The sequence below is a fragment of the Tachyglossus aculeatus genome, chromosome 16 (genome assembly GCF_015852505.1).
Source record: "Tachyglossus aculeatus isolate mTacAcu1 chromosome 16, mTacAcu1.pri, whole genome shotgun sequence".
NCBI classification, from domain to species: domain Eukaryota; kingdom Metazoa; phylum Chordata; class Mammalia; order Monotremata; family Tachyglossidae; genus Tachyglossus; species Tachyglossus aculeatus.
Window position 1 is genome coordinate 43,677,897 of NC_052081.1, and position 23,288 is coordinate 43,701,184.

General features: G+C 54.7%; 1 protein-coding gene across 1 annotated transcript; it reads left to right on the top strand.

Annotated features, from left to right (window-relative positions):
- Window positions 1-1,676: 1,676 nt before the first annotated feature.
- On the top strand, window positions 1,677-23,001 carry TINAGL1 (tubulointerstitial nephritis antigen like 1). The gene is made up of 13 exons (XM_038758640.1): window positions 1,677-1,743; window positions 6,895-7,193; window positions 10,596-10,938; window positions 13,012-13,075; window positions 15,623-15,715; window positions 15,967-16,081; window positions 18,316-18,439; window positions 18,552-18,702; window positions 19,216-19,393; window positions 19,851-19,896; window positions 21,041-21,164; window positions 22,010-22,055; window positions 22,178-23,001. The coding sequence occupies exons 1-13, from the start codon at window positions 1,677-1,679 to the stop codon at window positions 22,334-22,336; spliced, it is 1,809 nt and encodes a 602-aa protein (XP_038614568.1). The 3' UTR covers window positions 22,337-23,001.
- Window positions 23,002-23,288: the final 287 nt, after the last annotated feature.

Sequence of the window (23,288 nt, forward strand, 5' to 3'; positions counted from 1 at the left end):
CATCACTAAAATCCACCCTTTCCTCTCCAACCAAACTGCTACCACATTAATCCAATCACCCATCCTACCCCACCTTGATTACTGTAGCAGCCTCCTTGTTGACCTCCCTGCCTCCAGTCTCTCTGCACTCCAGTCCATACTTCACTCTACTCCCAGGATCATTTTTCTACAAAAACGTTCAGGCCGTGTTTCCCCACTCTTCAAGAAACTCAAGGTGGTGCCCGTCCACCTCCGCATCAAACTAAAACTCCTCACCATTGGCTTTAAAGCACTCAATGGCCTTGCCTGCTCCTACCTCACCTCTCTACTCTCCTACTACAACCTAGCCTGCACACTTTGCTCCTCTAATACTAACCTTCTCGCTATACCTCGTTCTCATCTATCTCTCCACCAACCTCTCACCCACACCCTACCTCTGGCCTGGGGTGCCCTCCCTCCTCAAATCCGACAGTTACTCTCTCCCATCTTCAAAGCCCTTTTGGAGGTACATCTCCAAGAGGCTTTTCCTAAGCCCTTCTTTCCTCTTCTCCCTCTCCCTTCTGCGTTGCACTGACTTGCTCCCTTCATTTATCCCCCTCTCCCAGCCCCACAGCACTTATGTACGTATCTATAATTTCTTTCTCTCTATTAATGTCTGTCTCCCCCTCTAGACTGTAAGCTCATTGTGGGCAGGGAATGTGTCGGTTTATTGTTATACTGTACTCTCCCAAGTGCTTAGTACAGTGCTCTGCACACAGTAAACACTCGATAAATATGATTGAATGACTGACTGAAGCTGGAGGCTACCCAAGCCTGGCCCAGCCCCAACCTTCGAGACTGGCCTCATGCCGACCTCAGACTCCGACTGCCCCCTAGTTCAACCCTCACACACTGAGCCCCGGGCTGGGATGTCATGTGCTCCTGCCCTATTGGGGTGCTGAGTGGGCAGTCCCCAAGGAGCACAAGGCACCTCCTGACCACCACCCAGAGCCTGTCACCCTCTTTCTCATCCGTCCCCATGACTCACCAACAACCCGTCTCCTCCCCACGGCACCGGTGATTCACACTCCCTGTGCCCCTCCATTCTCCTCCCAGCCACCCTGTTCCCGGGAACTCCTAGGGACCCTTTTCCTCCCAGCCTCCCCAAACTCACACATGCCCCATTGTGTCCTCTGCCTGAGTCAGTGTCCTGTGCCCACTGTTCGGTAATCGCCCCGCTGGGGTCAGCCTCGGGGTAGGCCCCTTGGTCCAAGCTGCCATAGTGCTGAGAGAGGGGAGAAGGCAGGAGAAAAGGCTGTGGCTTGGCACTCTCCACTGGTCACCAACTCACCACGTGTATTGGTCCCTTGAGTCCAGTCGGCAAAGCTACTTGTGTTCCAGTGGAAGGAGATGGGGAGCTCTATGGGGTCCATGGGGGAGTCATCGGCTCTGCTCTCCCCTCTAATAATGATGGGATTTATCTTGGGCTAAGTTCCAAGTGCTGTGATAAACGCTGGAACAGATAGAAGATAGAGTGACATGGGGCTCACAATCTAAGAGGAAGGGAAGGCAGATATTTAAACCCCATTTTACAGATGAGGATACTGAGGCCCAGAGAAGCTTTGTGATTTGTCCAAGTTTACACAGCAGGTAAGTGACACAGGCAGGCTAGAACCTAAATCTTCTGGCTCCCAGCCCTGGACTTTTTCCACTAGGCCATGCCGCTTTTTCTCCTCAGCTTTCCTTGGTCCAGACTCCCTTTCTGCCTCTACGGCCTGCTTCTGAGTTAGGGTGGTCCTTGCTCCCCGAAGTGGGACCTGCATCTCCAGAAGAGACCTAGCAGACCACCAGCCCCAAGGACCCCAGGAGAAAAGTCCATTCAAAATTTCCTAGGAGTTTTGCCCACCCCTCCCCTTTAATCAGTCAATCAATCAGTGATATTTATTGAGTGATTACTGTGTGCTCACTGACCTTTGGCCCATGTCCTTCCTCTGGCCTGGAGCACCCTGCTTTTTCATATCTGACAGACAATTCTCCCCACCTTCCAAGCCTTACTGAAGGCATATCTCCTCCAAGAGGTCTTCCCTGACCAAGCCCTCATTTACTCTTTTCCCACACCCTTCTTCTTCTTCTAGTTGACTTACTCCCTTTATTCACCACTCCCCCTCAGCCCCACAGCACTTAAGTACATATCTGCAATTTATTTATTTATGTTAATGCCTGTCTCCCTGCCTAGACTGTAAACTCTACATAGGCAGGGAATGTGTCTGTTACATTGTTGTGTTGTATTCTCCCAAGTGCTTAATATAGTGCTCTGCATACTATAAGTGCTTAATAAATACAATTGATTGACTGCAGAACACTGTACAGATTGCAAAACACTTGGAAGAGTACAGAATAACAAAGTTGGTAGACACATTCCCTGCTCACAAGGAATTTACAGTCTTGCTTCCAGTCTTTCCTCTCCCCTGCCAGAGCATGCCAGGTCTCTGGCACAATCCCCCAAGGCCCTGAGGGCTGTCCCATGTCAGATGGTCCTACCCCTGGATGGCTCTGCCCCTGGTCAGCCCTACCCCTGGACAGTCCTGCTCCTGGTCAGTCCTGCCCCCGTTTAGCCCTGCCCCCTGTCAGTCCTGCCCTTGATCAGTCCTGACCCTGGATGGTCTTGCCCCTCTGCTCAAGGGGGTTGAGCTGTAGTTTCTCCTGCACCACCTCCGACCCACACTCCTACTGATTTACCATGAAAACTGGCACTGGGGAGCAAGACAGGGGTTGGCTGGTTTGAGCAGTTGCAGGAATAGTTAGCATGGCACTGCAAGGGCAGAGGTGATGCCAAGGAGGAGGGCAGTGCCAACCTCAAAGCTTCCTGGGGCCAGTTAAAGCTGCTCTGTGTGTGTGTGTGTGTGTGTGTGTGTGTGTGTGTTATTTGTTAAGGACGTATTATGTGCCAGGCAATGTATTAAGCTCTGGGATAGGTATAAGATAATTATGTTGGATGCAATTCCTGTCCCACATAGGGCTCTCAGCTCACAAGTGGGGTAACCGAGGCACAGAAAATTTAAGTGACTTGCCCAAGTTCAAACAGCAGACAAGTGGCAGAGCTGGGATTAAAACCCAGGTCCTCTGACTGCCAGGTCCATGCTCTTTCCACTAGACCATGCTGCTTCTCCTTCTATCTCCCACCGAACCCTCGGCTGACATCCCTCCCCTGACTTTGGGGCAATACCAGAAGGGAAGTTTATGGATGGAGAGGGAGGCTCAGAGAGGTCATGCTGTTGCCCGGATCGTTTTTCTTCAATAATGTTCAGGACTTGTTTCTCCCACTCCTCAATAAACCCCAGTGGTTGCCCATCCACCTCCCACATCAAACAAAAATTCCTCACCATTGGCTTTAAAGCACTCAATCACCTTGCCCTTGCCTACTTTACTTTGCTACTCTCCTGCTACAACCCAGCATGCACACTTCTCTCCTCTAACACTAACCTTCTCACTGTACCTTGTTCTCATCTATCTTGCCTCCGGCCTCTCGCCCACGTCCTGCCTCTGATGGGGAATGTCCTCCCTCCTCGACTCCAGCAGACAATGACTCTCCCCAGTCTTCAAAGCCTTATTGAAGACACATCTCCTTCAAGAGGCCTTCCCTGACTAAGCCCTGCTTTTCTCTTCTCCCATTCCCTTCTACATCACCCTGACTTGCTCCCTTTATTCATCCCTCTTCCCAGCCCCACAGCACTTATGTACATATCTATAATTTATTTATTTAATGTCTGTCTCTCCTTCTAGACTGTAAGGTCGTTGTGGGCAGGGAATATATCTGTTTACTGTTATATTGTACTCTCCCAAGCACCTAGTACAGTGCTCTCTGCACACAGTAAGCACTCAATAAATACAATTGAATGACTGAAAATAGTTGGTTAGAGCAAGTCTTCTGCACCAGACCTCTGCCCCAAGGCCTGCTTGAATGAGCCCTGCCTGTAGGAGAGGGTCTGCCCTTGAACCGGAAGGCCTTTCTCAAGGAACCCTAGAATGCTGGATGGGAGAGGGAAGGTGGAGGAGAGTGAATTTGATTCCCATTCCAGATGGTGTCTGGATTGAGTGACGCAGATAAAGGACATCCCTTCTCTGCTGGGTTCAGTAGGAGGGTGAGAAGGAGGAGAAGTTTAATGAAAAGACCTGCTCATGCACAGGACAGGGTGGCAGACCCTTGGATCCTGACCCTTGGCCCCCTCCTCCCACCCTTCCTGCAACACACACACACACACACACACACACACACACACACACACACACACACACACACACACACACACACACTCTCGCTCACTCACTCACATACACATATACACACACCCCTCTCTCCAGCTTGTATTCCCTGGGGACTGGAGGAGAAAACTGAGGCAGAGAGTTGGGGTGTGGGAGCAGGGAGGGTGTAGCAGGTGGGAGAAGGGGTCCCAGAAGTTCTGGCTCTTCACAAAGTCCATCTATTCCCCATACTTGTGGCTCTCGGGAAGGGGAGGGAGGCTCTGTGGTGGGAGAAAAAGAGGAAAGGCCAACAGTGGGGGGCAGAAGGGCAAAAAGGGCCACCAGTTGCAGCTGTCTCCCTCCAGCTGCCAGAGGAGGAGAGACTAGGGGTGGGAGTTGCTAGTGATGTCTTTTCCCTGATTCCCTCTCCCTTCTGGGTCACCTATGCACTCGGATCTGCCCTTTGGGGATTTGTTATTCACCCGCTCTCAACCCCAGAGCACTTATATACATATCCATAAATTATTTATTTTAATTGCTGTCTTCGCTTCAAGACCGTAAGCTCCTTGTGGGCAGGGAATGTGGGATGAACTGTGAGCCCCATGTGTGATGTAGACTGTGTCCAACCTGTTTAGCTTGTATCTACCCCGGCGCTTAGTAATAATACTTATGGTACTTATTAAGAACTTACATTATACCAAGTACTGTCCTAATCTCTACAGTGCTTGGTACATACTAAGTGCTAAACAAATAATACACACACACGCACACACACAGAATGAGCGAGTGATAGAGAGAAAGAGAGAGAGAGATGAGGAGAGCAACTTCAAATGGCCCCAGGAAGTGCTTAACAAATATCATAAAAAAAAGGGAAGCAATTTTTCCTAGTGTGGAGGTTGGGCTGGTTTGAGGACTATTCATTCATTCATTCATTTCATGTTAATTGAACTCTTACTGTGTGCAGAGTGCTCTACTAACACTTGGGAAAGTAAAATGCAACAATAAACGGACACATTCCCTGCCCATACCAAGCTTATAGTCTAGAGAGGCAGACAGACATTAATAGGAAGAAATAAATTACAGATATGTACTTTAGTGTTGTGGGACTGGGAGTTGAGGCAGAACAAAGGGAGCAAGTCAGGGCAACGCAGAAGGGAGTGGGAGAAGAGGAAAGGAGGCTTTAGTCAGGGAAGGTCTCTTGGAGGAGATGTGCCTTCAATAAGGCTTTGAGGCACAGGGAGAGTCATTGTCTGTTGGATATGAGGAGGGAGGACATTCCGTCCAGTTAGGATGTGGGCGAGAGGTTGATGGAGAGATAGATGAGAACGAGGTATGGTGAGAAGGTTAGTATTAGAGGAGCAAAGTGTGTGGGCTAGGTTGTAGTAGGAGAGCAATGATGTGAGGTAGGAGGGGGCAAGATGATTGAGTGCTTTAAAGCCAATAGTGAGGAGTTTTTGTTTCACTGGAGTTTCTTGAGGAGTGGGGAAATATGGCCTGAACGTTTTTGTAGAAAAATGATCCAGGGAGCAGAGTGAAGTATGGACTAGAGTGGAGAGAGAGAGCCTGGAGGCAGGGAGGTCAGCAAAGAGGCAGATATTGTAATCAAGATGGGATAGGATAAGAGATTGGATTAATATGCTAGCAGTTTGGATGAAGAGGAAAGGGCAGATTTTAGCGATGTTGTGAAGGTGGGATGAACAGAATTTAGTGATGGAATGAATTTGTGAATTGAATGAAAGAGAGGAGTGAAGGATAAAGGTTATAGGCTTGTGAGACAGGAAGGATGGTGGTGCCATCTACAGTGTTGGGAAAGTTAGGGGGAGGACAGGATTTGGGTGGAAAGATTAGAAGTTTTGTTTTTGACATATTAAGTTTGAGGTGATGGGAGAACATCCAAGTAGAGATACCTTGAAGGCAGGAGGAAATGAGAGACTGCAGAAAGGGAGAGACATCAGGGCTGGAGTTGTAGATTTGGGTGTCATCCAAATCTAACTACCAGGTGGTAGTTGAAGCCATGTGGGCCAATGAGTTCTCCAAGGGAGTGAGTGTAGATGGAGAATAGAAGGGGACCCAGAACTGAGCCTTGAGGGACCCTCACAGTTAGGGGGTGGGAGGCAGAGGAACCCTCTAAAAAGACTGAGAATGAGTGGTCAGAGAGACAGGAGGAGAACTAGGAGAGGACAGTGTCAGTGAAGCCGAGGTTGGATAATGTTTCCAGGAGAAAGGGCTGGTTGACAATATCGAAGGCAGGGCTGCATGTCCAGGTGACCAGATATGGTGAAGACTGATCCCTCCTTTAGGGATCAGGGGCTGAGCTGGGAGCTGAAATTCCGTGCTGTGTGACCTTGGGCACACACTCACCCTCTCTGGGCCTCCAGTTCCCCATCTGTAAAATGGGAAGCATCATCCGAGACCCCCAACTTTCAAGAGGTTGTTCCAAGACCCCAAGCAGGATGTTCCCTCTCCCAGGCGGCATCCCACCCTCCCCGCCATCATCTTTATGGAGTCCATCCAGTTCTCCCTGCTGTCTATCCCAAATCCCCCCTACTGCCATACCTGCCCATTTCCTCCTGGCCTGCCCCAGAGCTCCTGTCCACCTGCTCCCCCCTTTCAAAGGCCTAAAGACAGTTACTAAGCGGCTCCTCAGCCCGAAGCTTTTAACCTGTCCCCGTCCTTCCCTGTCTGTCCCCCAAGGGCCGGGGCGGGGGCTGGGGGGCCTGGGGGCCAGGAGAAATGAGATAATTTCAGGTGCTCTCCTCCCCTCTGCTGTTTGCCTTTCGTATCGGGAGCGGAGCCGTCTGGAAGGCAGGATAAAAGGAGGAGGAGGCGGTCGTAGCCGGTACTTAAAGGAGGGGCCTCCCTGCGCTCTCTCCAGAGCCAGCGAAGCGACCGGCCGGCGAGGGAGCCTCACGGGGGAGCGCCCGGACACTCGCCCGGTCCCCGGGCTTGAGCTGCCCAGCGCTGCCCCTCAGAAGCTAGTGCCACTCAACCAGGTACCATTCTTTCCTAGGCACCTGGGCATCAGAGGGGCGGCGCCCCCGAGCCCTCTGCCTTCTTTGGGGGGCAGAGGATCGGCAGGCGGGCTCTAGGGGACCATTCTGGAGGAATAGAGGCTCGATCAGGAACTGGAACGGTGCCTAGAAGGGGCACGAAGAGGGCACAGTCCCTCCCACCGCAGCAAGTACTTTCATTTGTGGCAAGAGGCGGTCACTGGGGGACTTTAACTCTTCTGATCCCAGGGAAAGATGAGGGACGGTGGGGGAATCGGGGGAAAGAAGGGAGGGGGTCGGTGGGCTATTCCTGGTCAAAAGGCCCAGGCCCAGGGTGACCCTCGGGGCTGCAAATCGCAGCCTCTATGCCAGGGCTGCTGCCAGCCCAGGGTTGGGAGAGAGGGATGGGGGCGGGCGGGGCGGGTGTAGCGTTTCCAAGCTCTTCCACGAGATGCCCCTGGGGTGCCTGGCTCGGATGATTTGCTCCCTCTGCTTGAGGGATGCAGCTAGCTCTGGGCTGGATCATCCCCGCTTACAGCAACGAGCCCCTCCGCCGCCCATCTCAGGTGGAGTCCAGCCACTCCACTGGTACCTCCGTCTCCCCATCCCTGGAGAATGATGACAAGGTGTATTCGCGGGTGCGGGGGGATCCCCGGCTCTCCCAGCTTTCCCGCTGACCTTTCAGAAGGGGGTCTGGAGTGAGGGAGACGGTGCCGGGAGGAAGACAGATCTGACCTTGGGCATGTCACAACTTCTCGGTACCTCAGTTTCCTCAACTGCAAAATAGGGATTAAATACCTGTTCTCCCTCCTACGTAGACTGTGGGCCCCATAATAATAATAATTATAGTATTTTTAAGTAAAAAATGGCATTTGTTAAGCGCTTACTATGTGCCAGGCACTCTACTACTTACTATGTGCCAGGCTCTGTACTCAGCGCTGGGGTGGATACAAGCAAATCGGGTTGGACACAGTCCCTGTCCCAAGTGGAGCTCACAGTCTCAATCCCCATTTTACAGATGAGGTAACTGAGGCACAGAGAGGTGAAGTGACTTGCCCAAGGTCACACAGCAGACAATCGAGAAGCAGCGTGGCTCAGTGGGAAAGAGTCCGGGCTTTGGAGTCAGAGGTCATGGGTTCAAATCCCGGCTCTGCCAAATGTCAGCTGTGTGACTTTGGGTAAGTCACTTAACTTCTCTGTGCCTCAGTTCCCTCATCTGTAAAATGGGGATGAAGACTGTGAGCCCCGTGTGGGACAACCTGATCACCTTGTAACCTCCCCAGCGCTTAGGACAGTGCTTTGCACATAGTAAGCACTTAATAAATGCCATCATCATTATTATTATTATTAAGTGGCAGAGCCGGGATTAGAACCCATGACCTTCTGACTCCCATGCCCATGCTCTATCTACTAGACCCTGCTGTTTCTTACTACTCCATACTGCGTCTGACTTATTTTGTACCTACCCCAGCGCTTAGAATAGTGTTTGACACCTAGTAAGCGCTTAACAAATGCCATTAAAAAAAAAAAGCAGGAGTCAGAGTTCTTGGGCTGCCCGGGCACCTCTTCCCTTTTCACCTGGATTCGTGCTTCCCCGCCCAGGAAGCAGGGAGGGGACAGGAAAGGGCGCCTCCTTGTTCAAGTCACCCGTGGGTGCTGTGTGGCTCCCGGGGAACTCCCGCCCTCTCTGGGCGGGCTGGGAGAACCCTGGGGTTGGTTAGAGGGCCGGGGATGGGTCGGTCTGCTTTCCGGAGCCGGGGCGCCCCAGATCCGGCCCTCCCGGTGACAGGTCACTTTCAGTTCCTGTTTACTCTTTTCCCAGCATGTGAGCCTGAGGGAGGGAGGAGAGGGGGTCTTGGCCATGGGCCCTGGGTTGCGGTGGGGCGGGGACTGGGGGGGTTGGGGGTCTTGGGGTCCCATACCAGGTGGTTATCTAGGACCCCGGCTGAGGACCCTGCTGTTTGCCGCCCCCGGGGAAACGAACCTGGGAATCCTGCCTCATTCATTCACCCATTCAATCGTATTTATTGAGCGCTTACTGTGTGCAGAGCACTGTACTAAACGCTGGAGACTCCCAGCCCCCACTTCTATAATAATGGCATTTGTTAAGCACTTACTATGTGCCAAGTACTGTTCTAAGCGCTGGAGGGATACAAGGTAATCAGATTGTCCCACATGGGGCTCACAGTCTTAATCCCCATTTTCCAGATGAGGGAACTGAGGCACAGAGAAGTGAAGTGACTTGCCCAAAGTCACACAGCAGACAAGTGGCGGAGTCGGGATTAGAACCCATGACCTCTGACTCCCAAGCCCGGGCTCTTTCCTCCGAGCCACGCTGCTTCTCAAGACGTCTTCTAGACTGTGAGCCCGTTTTTGGGTCGGGACCGTCTCTGTTGCCGATTTGTACTTCCCAAGCGCTTAGTCCAGTGCTGTGCACACAGTAAGCGCTCAATAAATACGATTGACTGAATGAACGAATGAATAATAATGATAATGATGATGATGGCATTTGTTAAGCGCTTACTATGTGCCAAGCACTGTTCTAAGCGCTGGGGAGGTTACAAGGTGATCAGGTTGTCCCATGGGGGGCTCACAATCTTAATCCCCATTTTACAGATGAGGTAACTGAGGCCCAGAGAAGTGAAGCGACTTGCCCAAAGTCACACAGCTGACAATTGGCAGAGCCGGGATTAGAACCCATGGCCTCTGACTCCAAAGCCCAGGCTCTTTCCACTGAGCCACGCTGCTTCTCAGGGTCCCCGAGGGGGTGCCCAGGGGCGGGGCCGCATCCACATTCATTCATTCATTCAACCGTATTTCTTGAGCGCTTACTGTGTGCAGAGCACTGTACTACGCGCTTGGGAAGTACAAGTTGGCAACATGGCTCAGTGGAAAGAGCCCGGGCTTTGGAGTCAGCGATCGTGGGTTCGAATCCCGGCTCCGCCACGTGTCTGCCGTGTGACCCTGGGCAAGTCACTTCACTTCTCGGAGCCTCAGTTACCTCGTCTGTAAAATGGGGTTGATGACTGTGAGCCCCACGCGGGGCACCCTGATCACCTTGTATCCCCCCAGCGCTTAGAACAGTGCTTTGCACATAGTAAGCGCTTAACAAATGCCATCATTATTACTATTATTATTATTATTATAAAGAGACGGTCCCTACCCAACAGCGGGCTCACACATGGAACCGGGCTTTCCAGGAGGGGCTGCGGAGGCCGGGGAATCGGCTGGGACCCGGAGCGCGGGACTGAGGTGCGGCGGGGAGGCCGAAGGGGGTGCTCCCAGCTCCGGGCTCGGCCCGGGGGGACGGACCCACGGACGGACGGACGGATGGACGGACGAGGGCAGCGAACCTGGCGGCCGGGGCGCCAGCCCCCGCCTCAACCCGCCCGCACCTCCCTCCAGCCCCGCATGAGAACCAGCATGAATCCGGACCCGTCCCTCCGCACGCCGCCCTCGCTGCTGCTGCTGCTGCTGCTGACCACCCAGGGGGCCCTGGCCGTCCGCGGGGGCCGGACACGGCGGGAGCTGGCCCCGGCGCTGCACGTGCGGGGCATCCGGGACGTCGGGGGCTCCTACTGCCAGAGGCACGGACGGTGCTGCTATGATCGCGACGACGACTGCGCCGTGCCCTACATGGGCACCATGTGCTACTGCGACATCTTCTGCAACCGCGAGGTCCCCGACTGCTGCCCGGACTACTGGGACTACTGCCAGGGCGGCGGGAAACGTCCCCCCCCGCACCCAGGTGAGGGGGGACCCCTGGCCAGCTTGCGAGAGGGAGCAGCCCTCTCCCTCGCCCAGCGGGCACTCACGTCCTTGACAGCGGGCCACCCTTGGCACTCCGCCTACCCTTCCCCGCCCCCGCCAGCCCGCCCCCTCCAACCCCTCCACGTCTCTCCCGGGTCGGCCTGGACTTTCCCTGAGGAGGAGGAGGAGGGAGGTCCACGACCCACCAACTGGAAACACCCGGAGGGGGTCGGGGGGAGGAAGGGAGCCGAGGGAAGGGGCACAGTAACGTCCGCAGACTGGAAGACCAACCGGCCCATCCCCCTGCCTCGGGCCGCATCGAGGGTTCGAGGGACTCTGAGTCCTAAGAGCGAAACTCCAAATGAAAATGAAGAATTTTAGAAAGCTGGGGAGGGGGCGAGGGCAGGGTTGGGTCAGGGTCTGGCTTGGAAGGAGCCCGTGGCCGAGGGAGAAAGCGGAGAATGAAGAAAGTGAAGGGTACCGGGGGAGCGGACGTTGGAGGCAGGAAAGGATTTTGAGTAATCATCTAGTCCATCCCTCTGCCTCCCTGGCGTGTGGCTCTCCATCCTTCCCCCGCCTTCAGCCTAAATATACAAGGAATCACTCTCTTGCTGTCTAACTTCTGGAGGGAGGAAACGCTGCTCCACCTTTCCCTATTCTCCTCTTCCCTACCTGGCTTGTAAAAATTCTTCCTGGTGTCTAACCTCAGTCTCTCCTGCTGTTGAGGTGAACCATGGCTGCAGGTAGTTCTGTGTTCTAACAGACCGCAAGGGCCATTCCCGTGGGTTTTTGTCTTGCTGCACTGACCACCCACCCAATTTAGCCCCCCTCGCAACCTACTGCCCAGCCATCAAACACTCTGTCTTCAAGAAGTGAGGGATCCTGAGCCTGGGTGCTCTCCCCAGCAGGGTGGGCTGAAGTAAATGAGCTCTTTGACGTCCAGCATAGCCAGGGGCCATGACCCCTTGTGACCTTTCTCCCAGAGCTCTATCTAGGACTGCCCTGTCCTGCCCTGCTAACTTACCCAGCTGACAAAATGCCTGGATTTGGGGGAGCCCCAGTGGCTTTCTCAACCAGAATTTGGAGGAGAAATACGTCTTCAGAATCTCCCCCACACACAATACCCCCAGGAAATCGGGGTCCTGTCTGTTCATCAGTGACAGGAGTTGGGGGCAATTAAAATATCCCAGATCCCCTTAGAAAGAACCCTTTATTCCCCAGTTGGCAGGGACCTCTGGATGTCATCATGTCAATGTCCCTGCCTCTGGATAGGACAACTCCTGCCTCAGCCCAGACCCGTGGGTGTCTCAATGGCCTCTGCCCCTTAGTCCTTGAGCTGACCCAGTGCCCGGACCCTCCCCCCACACCCACTTGCAGGAAGACCACTCCTTCAACCCAGTCTAACACTCCCCTGGCACGAAGGCAAAATTTCCTGATGAAGGTTCTAAGCCCACTCTCCCTCCCTCAGCTCCAACCCCTTTTATATTTGACTTGCAGACGGGTTCCTAAACTGTACCGGCCTGCAGTCTTCCTGCCAGTGAGAATAATGGTATTTATTAAAGACTTATGAGTCAAGCATTGTTCTAAGCGCTGGACCTCCAGCTCCTAGACCTCCCCCTCCCATGGCTCCAGCCTGTTGCTGAAGCCAAGACACTCGAATAATCTTCCCAACCACAGAGGCCCATTGCCTGACTTCATTCATTCATTCATCGATCATATTTATTGAGCGCTTACTGTGTGCAGATCACTATACTAAGCGCTTGGGAAAGTGCAGTACCACAATAAACAGTTATATTCCCTGCCCACAATGACCTTGCAGTCTAGAGGGAGGGGAGACAGACATCAATACAAATAAATAAAGTGACAAATATGTACATAAGTGTTGTGGGGCTGGGAGGGGGGAAGAGCAAAGGGAGCAAGTCAGGGCGACACAGAAGGGAATGGGGGATGAGGAAAGCCAGCTGTCAGCTTTCACAAGGGGCAACCCTAAATCCACTTAGGATAGGCAGGGCCTAGATATCCCTCCCTGTGCCAACCCTCTTGTCCTCTTCACCACCACCTTCTTCCATAGGTTGCCAGCATGAGGGCCGGATGTACCATCCTTCAGAGATGTACAAGGAGAACTGTAACCACTGGTGAGTCCCGGGCCATGGGTGGGGCAGGTGTGCCAAGGGCTGGGGTTCTCTTGGAGGTGGTCAGGTGCTATTCTTCAACTCCATCCACCCCCTTATTCTTGAGTGCCCAGAGCAGCCCCAGATGGCATGGGGAGACAGCCTTCTGTATATTTTTGCCAGAAGGAGAGGATGGAGAGGAAGCAGAAGGTCAAGCTTTCTGACCTCTTGGAAGGGAATGATCTCTTCTGGGGAGGGAGAGGGATGGGGAGAGATCCTTTCCCTGGAATTTCCCCATCTCAGTTGGAATGTGATCTCGGGAGGACCTGGCTCCAATCCATGCTAGTCCCAAGCCCCAGAGTCCCAGAAGACAGCAGGACCTGTGAAGTTTTCCCTGCAGCCAAGTCCCAACCCCTGCCACCCCCGTGTCACTGCCAAATTCCTTTTTTTTTTTCCAACTCGCATTGCCCAGGGCACAGCTGAGATTTGCTGGTGGATGTCCTGGTGGTTTGGAGATTTGGGGGAGGGGCAGGGAAGCAGCATCTCTGGGGGACATTAAAGTATCAGATGATACCTGATTTCTCCCTCCAGCCTTGGGGGCGGGAATGGGGGTGGGGGGGGGCAGGGACAGATTTGTATGTAGTGGGGCTGGGGGCTGTGGCAGTGCCTAAAGAGAAATTGGTCCAGGTTGGACCCCTTCAGCCAACTTGGGGCTGACTACAGAGGGGAGGGGAGATAATCTGGAATTGGGGGCAGTGGGGGAAGCAGAAGAAGGAGCTGGAGGTTACTAGGAGGGGAGGGCTGGCCAGATGACTGTCTCTTCTGCTGTTAAATGCAAATAAGATGCCAAAGTTTTCTGGGATGGTAGCCTTTCCCAGCCCAGCAGCGGGTCACGGGGCTGCACCCCTGGAATGGAAGGAATCCCTGGGACTGGGAGTGGAGGGGAGGGGGTAGAGGTTGGGGGGGAGGGGGTGGCAGCGAGGACACATGGTCACACACTCTCCAGCCTCTGAGAGACCAGACAGCAGCAGAGAGACTTGGGAGATGGAACTTCTTGGAATTTGAACTCTGGCTTTTTCCATTGCCTCATGGAAGCCGGGTTTGGGGGGTGGGGGGAGGAGGGGCGGGGGGAGGCGGAGGAAGCAGTTGGATTAGGATCAGTCAAAAGGAGCAAAGACTATAAAACTGATCCTGGGGGTTGGGGGGGCCGGAGAGAACGGGTCATTGTGTTTGTGCCCGGACAGGTTGTTCCAGCCGCTGGCACCTAGCCCTCTCCTTCCAGGCAGACTGGGGACCAGACTGAGGGCAGTGGGCTTCCAGGGGTTAACCTCCTGGAGAACAGAAGCCGTGGGGAGATGGGACATGGGCCCAATATTCCAGCACAGTGCCTGGCCCTGGTAGCTCCAGGGCCTGACTTAGCTGTCCTGCCTGTCCAATCAATCAGTCAATCAATTGTATTTATTGAGGGCTCACTGTGCTCCATTCCAGAGCAGAACCAGTCCAGGGTGATGCTGGGAGAAAGGGAGGGGGTGGGGTGAGGGGGCAGGGAATGAAGTCCCCTGCCCCCGGAATGCAGGACCTCCCCAGGCTGATCTCTAGGCCCTGTTCGGACCTGTTCCTGCAGCCGGGGGCCAGGCAAGGGGTGGGGCAGAGGGAGCAAATAGGAGGAACAATGATGCCTCCCACTTGCTTGATGAGGCCATAGCAAACACTCAATTCATTCATTCATTTAGCCGTATTTATTGAGCGCTTACTGTGTGCGGGGCACTGTACTAAGCGCTTGGGAGAGTACAATACAACAATAAACAGATGCATTCCCTGCCAACAACGAGCTTGCAGTCTACAGGAGGGGATCCTGGGGAGAGGAGAAAGGGCAGCTGTGAAGGAATGAGGCTTTATACATGTTCATGGAGAGGAAAAGTCAGGCATTTATTGAATGCTTATTGTGTGCAGAACACGGTACTAATCGCTTGGGAGAGTACTCTATAACAGTGTTGATAGACATGTTCCCTACCCACAATGAGTTTACAGTCTAGGAGGGGGAAAACAAGAGGTGGCTTGCATCATAGGATGGGTGAACCTGAAGTCGGTGGTCATGTGCGGTTTTTTTTTTTTTGATGGCATTTATTAAGCGCTTACTATGTGCAAAGCACTGTTCTAAGCGCTGGAGGGGGTTGTGTGTGTGTGGGTGTGCACAGTTCTGAACTCATCATCATCATCATCAATCGTATTTATTGAGCGCTTACTGTGTGCAGAGCACTGTCCATCCCCTCCTTGCTCTCAGAGACAGGGACCCTTCTTCTTAGCCCCAGGCCCATCTCCCCTCGGCCAGAGAAGAGTTAAGGAGGAGGTTTGTGGGCCCGGGTACTCTGGACAGCCGGGATGTGGCCTTAATTGGCATTCCCCTGCCTCAGCACCTTAAAAGGAGGCTGAACTCCCGGACAGCGGCCAGGATTCATGGGGGCGCGTGCAATAGTGCCTCCTACCTGTCCCAGGGAGTCTAGGGAGCCCAGAGACCCCCCCCCTCCCAGGGGTTTTCTGAGGGACATAAACTCTTTCTCTCCTCCCCAGCACCTGCAGGGAAGACAACTTTTGGGACTGTGAGCAGGAGCCCTGCCTGGTGAACACAGAGCTGATTAACGCCATCAACGGGGGAAATTACGGGTAGGGGGCTTGCCGGGGGAGGCGAGGCGAGGACCAGAGCTGGGTTCTTGGGCTGGAGACCGAGACACGGGGGGTATGAATGTGAGTGTTGGAGTTCGTTTGCGTATGTGAGGGTGGGCAAAGGATCCACATGGAGGAAGACTAGCCCGTACCCCACCTTCTAGGGAGGAGAGGTGGGGAGTGTGGGGGCCCCGGGGGGGTGGGGCGGGCCAGGGTCTCGGCCCCGTGTCCAGCACCGCATCCTTCCGCAGCTGGAGAGCTGGGAACCACAGCTCCTTCTGGGGAATGACGCTGGAAGAAGGAATCCGCCACCGGCTAGGCACCATCCGGCCCTCGCCCACCGTCATGAACATGAACAAGATGCACGTGAGTCTCAGGTCTCAGGGTCCCCTTTCCCGCTCCACACACACCCCCACCCAACCCCAAATGCCAAAGCTGTTGACACAGATGTTCATTTCCATATCATTTCCATACCATGGCCGGGAGGGCCCCCTCATTTTTATTTTTCTTTTTTCTAATGGTATTTGTTAAGTGCTTACTATGTGCCAGGCACTGTACTCTGTGCTGGGGTAGATTCAAGCTAATCAAGTTGGTCGCAGTCCATGTACCCCATGGGGCTCACAGTCTTAATCCTCATTTTTACAGATGAGGGAACTGAGGTACAGAGAAGTGAAGTGACTTGCCCAAGGTCACACAGCAGACAAGTGGTGGAGCTGGAATTAGAACCCAGGTCCTTCTGAATCCCAGGCATGCTCTATCCACTAGGCCACACTGCTCCCCCACTCGAGCTCCCAACTCATCAGTCATCTGGCCCCACCTGGGAAGAACCAAGGGGGCAGGCTCGGGGAGACCCTCCCCACCAGACAGGACTTGCATTCCGGGCCACAAACCCCTAGGGTCTGAGAGGCGGGCCGGGCCAGGTGGATATTGGGGGAGGTTGTATCCCGGGAGCTGGAGCGCCTGCTTTTCTTGGAAATACAGGCTCAGCGGATCCATCCAGGAAACTGGGAATGTTCCTTTCCCGTCGGAAACCCGGCCCCTCTGGGGCCCCGGCTACAGGCCGTGCCTGCCTCTCGCATCAAAGCGGCTGGGCTGGAGCAGAGAGCAGCCAGGGTTTCAGGGTCGGGGCGGCGGGCAGGGTGGGTCCGGAGATCCGGATCAGTCTTAAGAGTGGGACGTCTTGTTCCCTCAAGGGCTGAGCGGATCGGGGGAAGCACCCAATGGCTGCTTTCTGGGGGAGAGGGCGAGAGAGGGCAGAATGGGAGAGGAACACGATCCAGGAGGGAAGCAAGCATGGGCACATGTGGAAGGGCTCGATAGGAATCTTCTGGGCAGTACCCAACCCCACGGGACCCTCTGAGGAAAGAGCGAGTAGATTGTTGGGGGCAGATGTTGGCAATATGGTTCCTGATGATTTCAGAGAAGAGCACCCCACTTCTGCCAACTGATTCCCCCTGACTGGCCAACTTGTCTCCAGCATTGCAGTGTGAGGGATTTAGGCAGGACTCCGGAGGGGACTTTCTACTGAAAATCCCTGGACTGGGGAGTCCAGGAAAACTGCGGGGTCTCCTTGTAGCCCAGCAGAGCTGGGAGGGTGCGAGATGGGGAGATGGATAAAGTGACCCTCGGGTCTGATCTGTGCCCTAATCTCAGGCTTGATGACCCTGGCAGGGCAGTTCCTCCCCTTCTCCTGTTCTCCCAGGCCCAGCCAGGCTTGGGGGAAGAGAGGAGGAGGTGGCTATTTCTGCCTCCCTTTGTTTGTCTTGGCCAGCAGCCCAGTCCCCCGACATCCCTCTTCCACCCCTGTCGCCCCACCGCCCCTTGCCCCTCCCGTCACCCGACTCTCCAAAGGCTAAGGTCAGGTTGGCCTCGGAGTATTTTTAAACCGGAGCCCCTGGTGGGTTCGGATGGGGTCAAGGGCCGGCACAGGGCCAAGAAGGGACCATAAGGAGCAGGGAAGAAGGAAAAGCAAAGCACAAAGGGACAGGCCCTTAAGGGGAAGCAGCGTGACCCAGTGGAAGGAGCACAGGCCTGGGAGTTCTGCCACTGGTCTGCTGTGTGACCTTGGGCAAGTCACTTAACTTCTCTTTACCTCAGTTCCTTCATCTGTAGAATGGGAATTAAATCCTACTCCCTCCTACTTAGGCTGTGGGACAGGGGTTGTGTCCAACTGCTTATTTTGTATCCATGCCAGTGTTTAGTACAAAGCTTGGCATATAGAAAGTGTTTGATGAGTACCATTTAGAAAAAGAAAAAGGGGCAGCAGAAGAGCTCAGACCAGTGCACTCAGAGTGGCCCTTCCCCCCCACCCGCCTTCCCTTACCTATTGTACATAGGCTTCACTGGAGCAGGAGGGAGGGAGGTTAGACTGGAGGAAGGACTTCCTGCAGCCTAGGACAGAGGAGAAGGTCACCAGGCTCAATCAATCCATCACATTTATTGAGTGCTTACTGTGTACAGAGCACCAAATTAAGTGCTCGGAAGAGTACAATCTAACAGAGTTGGTAGACATGTTCCTTGCTCCCAGTGAACTTGCAATCTAGAGGGACAGAGGCAGGGGAAGGGCCAAGATGACACTGCACCTTCCACTGTCTCTGCAGATGAACATGGGCCCCAACGTGGTGTTGCCCCGTAGCTTTGATGCAGCTCAGAAGTGGCCGGGCCTGATCCATGAACCCTTAGACCAGGGCAACTGTGCTGGCTCGTGGGCCTTCTCCACGGCAGGTAGGTCCACCCTGGGGCAGGAGAACCGGGTGTGGAAGACCCTAGGCCTCCCCTCCCCTACCAGGAGTCTCTCTCCCTCATCTCCTCCCCTGCCTTCTGCCCTCTCCTGCAGCTGTGGCATCGGACCGAATCTCCATCCACTCCATGGGCCACATGACCCCCTTGCTGTCCCCCCAGAACCTTCTCTCCTGTAACACCCGGAACCAGCAGGGCTGCAATGGTGGGCGTCTGGATAGGGCCTGGTCTTTCCTGCGGCGGAGGGGGTGAGTGGGGAAGGGACCCCCAGGCTCTGACCCTGCCAGTCCTCTGGGGATTGGTGTGGTTTGTGGGGTGGGGGGTGGGGGGGGGGGGCGGGAGACGCATGAAACCCTGGTTTTCCCTCCCTCTTGTGATTGGTGATGTGCCCTCAGCTTGGGATAACAATAAAACAATCATAATTATGGTGTTTGTTAAACACTTAACAAACACCATAATTATGATTGTTTTATTATTACTTACTATGTGCTTACTATGCGTCAAGCACTGTTCTAAGCGCTGGGGTAGATACGAGCTAATCAGGTTAGACGTAGTTCCCGCACCACATGGGGCTCACAGTCTTACTCCCCATTTTACAGATGAGGTAACTGAGGCAAAGAGAATGAAGTGACTTGCCCAAGGTCACACCGCAGACAAGTGACAGAGCCAGGATTAGAACCCAGGGATACGATGGGGGTACTTTTGGCAGGTGCCCCCTTCCCTCAGGCCTCACCACGCTCCTTCTTGTCCCAACTTCACAGGTTGGTTTCCAACAACTGCTACCCCTTGGCCAACCAAAACACGATTGCGGAGCCCTGCTTGATGTACAGCCGCCCCATGGGGCGAGGCAAGCGCCAGGCCACCGCCCCCTGCCCCAACAGCTTCAGCCAATCCAACCACATCTACCAGTCCACACCTCCCTACCGCCTCTCCTCCAACGTAAGAGCAAGAGCTACGTCCCGGGTCCTGAGGGGCACTGGGAGGGGAGAACTGGGCAAGAGAGGAAAGGGTGGGGGTCGGGGTGGGGGGGCTGGTTGGTGGCAAGCAAAGGGAGAATCCATGATCTGGTTTGTCTGGCCAGAACTGAGTCCCCTGCTCACCAGGCAGATGGTGGAATCTCCCTGCTGTCCCTCCTCAGTCCCCAAACTGTGCCCTGGCACCCAGCCAGTCTCTCTCCTCAGCTGCCAGCAACAGCTTCCGGCATGTGACACTCGAGCTGGGGAATGGTGGGAGTAGGAGGGAGAGAGACGGGGAGGGAGGCAGCTCTTCTCGCCCCCAGTGCCCCCGGGGACTCCCTGTCCAGGAAATGGCATTCAGCTGCCAAGTGGGTTAATGCCATTTGACTTGGGGCCAGACCAGTGGGGGTGTCTCTCACTTCTCCCCAAATCTCCCCTAGGAAAAGGAGATAATGAAGGAGATAATGGAGAATGGGCCCGTGCAAGGTAAGGGATGATGGGGAAGGCAGTGGTGTGTGTGTTTGGGCAGGGGGGGTGGGGGTGATGACAAGGGGTTGGCAGTGCCAATGGGAACAGAGTCCTTCTCCCCCATTTCCTTAGAAGTGTCCAGAGTTCCCGTGTCCTGAAGAAGCCAGTGGAACTTTATTCAAATTATCTGGCACACTATTTTCATGGAGTTCAGGCAATGCACTGCCCCTGCTGCTTTCCTGAAGCCTGGTGGGCCTCTAGCTCGGCAGGCCCGACCTCCCTAGATGGTCACACCCATTTAGTCTCCTCTTTCTAACCAGCTTATGGATCTCCCACCCCATCTTCCTCTTCCTCCCTGTCCTGCCAGAGCTACCAGGCCTTCTGGAAATTCCAGAGTCCCGAGGAGCCAGCCCTTGCCCAGAGTGGGGTCGGGTGGTCCTGAGAGAGGGGTGGAGGAGGTGTGGAAGGAACTGGGAAGCATGCATGAATTTATTCATTCATTCAATCATATTTATTGAGTGTTTACTGTGTGCAGAGCACTGTACTAAGTGCTTGGGAGAGTAGGATACAACAGTAAACAGACACATTCCTGGCCCCACCCAACAAACCTATTACTATTCAACACCAGATTCTGGCAGCTTGGCCAGGACTGAAGTGAGAAACTCCAGGCAAACTGTCGAATGGCCCAGGGCCTCACGCCTCTCACCCACGCTGCCCAGGTGTGGCTGGCACCTTATTCAACATCACCCCGGGCACCAACTACAGGCAGAAGAGCCAAGAAAAGCAAAGCCAGTAGGGTGGGTGTAGTCAGAGCCCCTTCAAGGAATTCTAGTCCCTTCTTCCCTCTTTGTTGAGTCTGCTGGGGCAAACCTGGTATCTTGGCAGCCTGGAAGGAAGGGGACATAAAGGGCCCATTCCTTTTGGGCTTGGGTAAGCCTGGTCCCTAGCCTGGTGAATTGCTCAGGACTCTGCCAGCCCCACTCTGCCTACCTGAGACTCAATCAGTGGTATTTGTTGAGTGCTTACTGTGTGCAGAGTGCTGTACTAAGGGCTTGGGAGAGTACAACACAACAGATTTGGTAGATGCGTTCCCTGCCCACAACGAGTTTACAGTCTCATGCTCATGGCTCCTTTCCCCACTCTCCTCTCTCTGTGCCTCCAGCCCTGATGGAAGTCCACGAGGATTTCTTCCTGTACAAGAATGGGGTCTACCATCATACGCCTGCCAGCAACGGCAAGCCCCCACAGTTCCGCCGCCGTGGGACCCATTCGGTGAAGATTACCGGGTAAGCAGGGCTTGGGGGCACTGCGTGGCACATCTCCTTCAGGAGGCCTTCCCTGACTAAGCCCCCCCTTTCCTTTTCTCCCACTCCCTTCTGCGTCACCTTGACTTGCTCCTTTTGTTCCCCCCCCAACCCCACAGCACTTATGAACATATCTGTAATTTACTTATTCATATTACTGTCTTGTCTCCTCCTGCTCTAGACTGTAAGCTCATTGTGGGCAGGTAATGTGTCTATTGTTGTATTGTACTCTCCAGAGCACTTAGTACAGTGCTCTGCACATGTAAGTGCTCAAAAAATACAATTGAATGAATGAATGAGTGGGTGAGGGGTGGGTTGAGAGAGGGGACAGACAGGAGGAACTGCTTTGGGGAGAAGGGGATTGGGCCTCCAGAAGGAAAAGCAACGCGGCCTAGTGGAAAGAGCCACGGGCCTGGGACTATGGTAATTATAGTTAGTATTATTATTATTAGGGATGGAGGGCTAGGCAGACTGGGCAGTGAACTAGCACATGAACAGTCTAGGGAGGAGTTGGCATCTGGCCCTCTCCCACTCTCGGTTTTCAGGGTGGTGGAGGGAGGGGTGAGGCCATTCTGGAGAGGGCTGGGAGTGCGGGTCAGAGAACATTCCAGCAGGGAATGGAGCCGTGCAAAGCCCCCACTCGGCCCGGCCGCCACAGCTGGACTCAAAGCAAGCAAGCAACACGGGATTGCCGTGGGAACCGCTCCAACGGTGGCGGGGCCGGGGCAAGGCAGAGAGAGCCCAGGCCCGAGAGGGTGGTCCCCCCACTCCTATTGACCATCCCCCTGTCTGTCCCCTGCTTGACCGCCTTTTCTCTCCTGCCGCAGGTGGGGGGAGGAGTTGCAGCCCAATGGGCAGAAAGTCAAGTTCTGGGTAAGTCCAGCCGTGGGCTCCTCCACGCTCGTCCTCGGGCAGGGGTCTTCGGGGGCGTGGGGCGGGGCAGGGCTGACCTGAGCCCATCTCTCCGATGGTCACCTCTCTTCCTCCGCTTCCAGAGGGCGGCCAACTCCTGGGGCCCAGCCTGGGGCGAGGGCGGCTCCTTCCGCATCCTGCGCGGCTGCAACGAGTGTGACATCGAGAGCTTCGTGGTGGGCGTGTGGGGCCGCGTGGGGTCAGAGGACATTAACCACCGTCGCTACTACTCCAGAAAATGACTCTCGGCCTCCTGATGGGTCCGGGGTCTGCCGGGGTGAGATGGGAACAATAAGGAAGTCCGCCCCCCTACCTCCATCCCTCCGGGCCTGGTCCAGAGACTCCCGACCCTCCTCCCCCGCTAAGTCTCAGAGGCGGGAGCCTGACCTCTCCCCACCAGAGGGGTGGGCAGAAGGGTGACCGCCCCGGCCCCTGGGTGGGGGTGGGCTTCGGGCTCCCAGACTTGATCAGTCCAGAGCTGGGACAGAGCCCTCTGGGGAGAATCGAGGCTTCCACCTCTGTCAACTACAACTCCATGACTATCAGGGTGTGGTTCCCCTCCCCCCGGTCTCCCTCATCCAGTGCCCCTCTACCCACCCATCCCCATCCCTGTTTCTGCTGACAGAGCCACTCTGATGGGGACGAGAGTCCCCCCACCCCGCCCTCCCCAAAGCCGCCTAGGCTTTGGTGCAGAAATGGAACCTGCATTGAGCCGGCACGGAACCCCCCGGGGGCTGAGACCCTAATCCTCCCCGGCGCTTTGTCTGCCGCCTTCTGTTGTTGTAGCGATTCTGCCGACTCAGTGGGAACGAGGGGCCCCGGGCTGGGGGTTGGCGAGCATGAGCCTGGGAGTCCGAAGGTCGTGAGTTCTAATCCTGAGTCTGCCACTTGTCTGCTGTGTGACCTCGATCAAGTCACTTCACTTCTCTGTGCCTCAGTTTCCGCTTCTACAAAATGGGGATGGAGAGTGTGAGCTCCATGTGGGACAGGGACTGTGTCCAACCCTATTTGATTGTATCCACCCAGCGCCTAGGACAGTGCCTGGAACACAGTAAGCCCTTAACAAATACCAGAATTATTATTATCATTATTATTAAGATCCGGGACCAAGCCCTCCCCTCCCCTAGCTGGGACCTTCTCTCCAAATCTCTCTCTCTCTCCCTCTCTCTCTCTCTCTCTCTCTCTCTCTCTCTC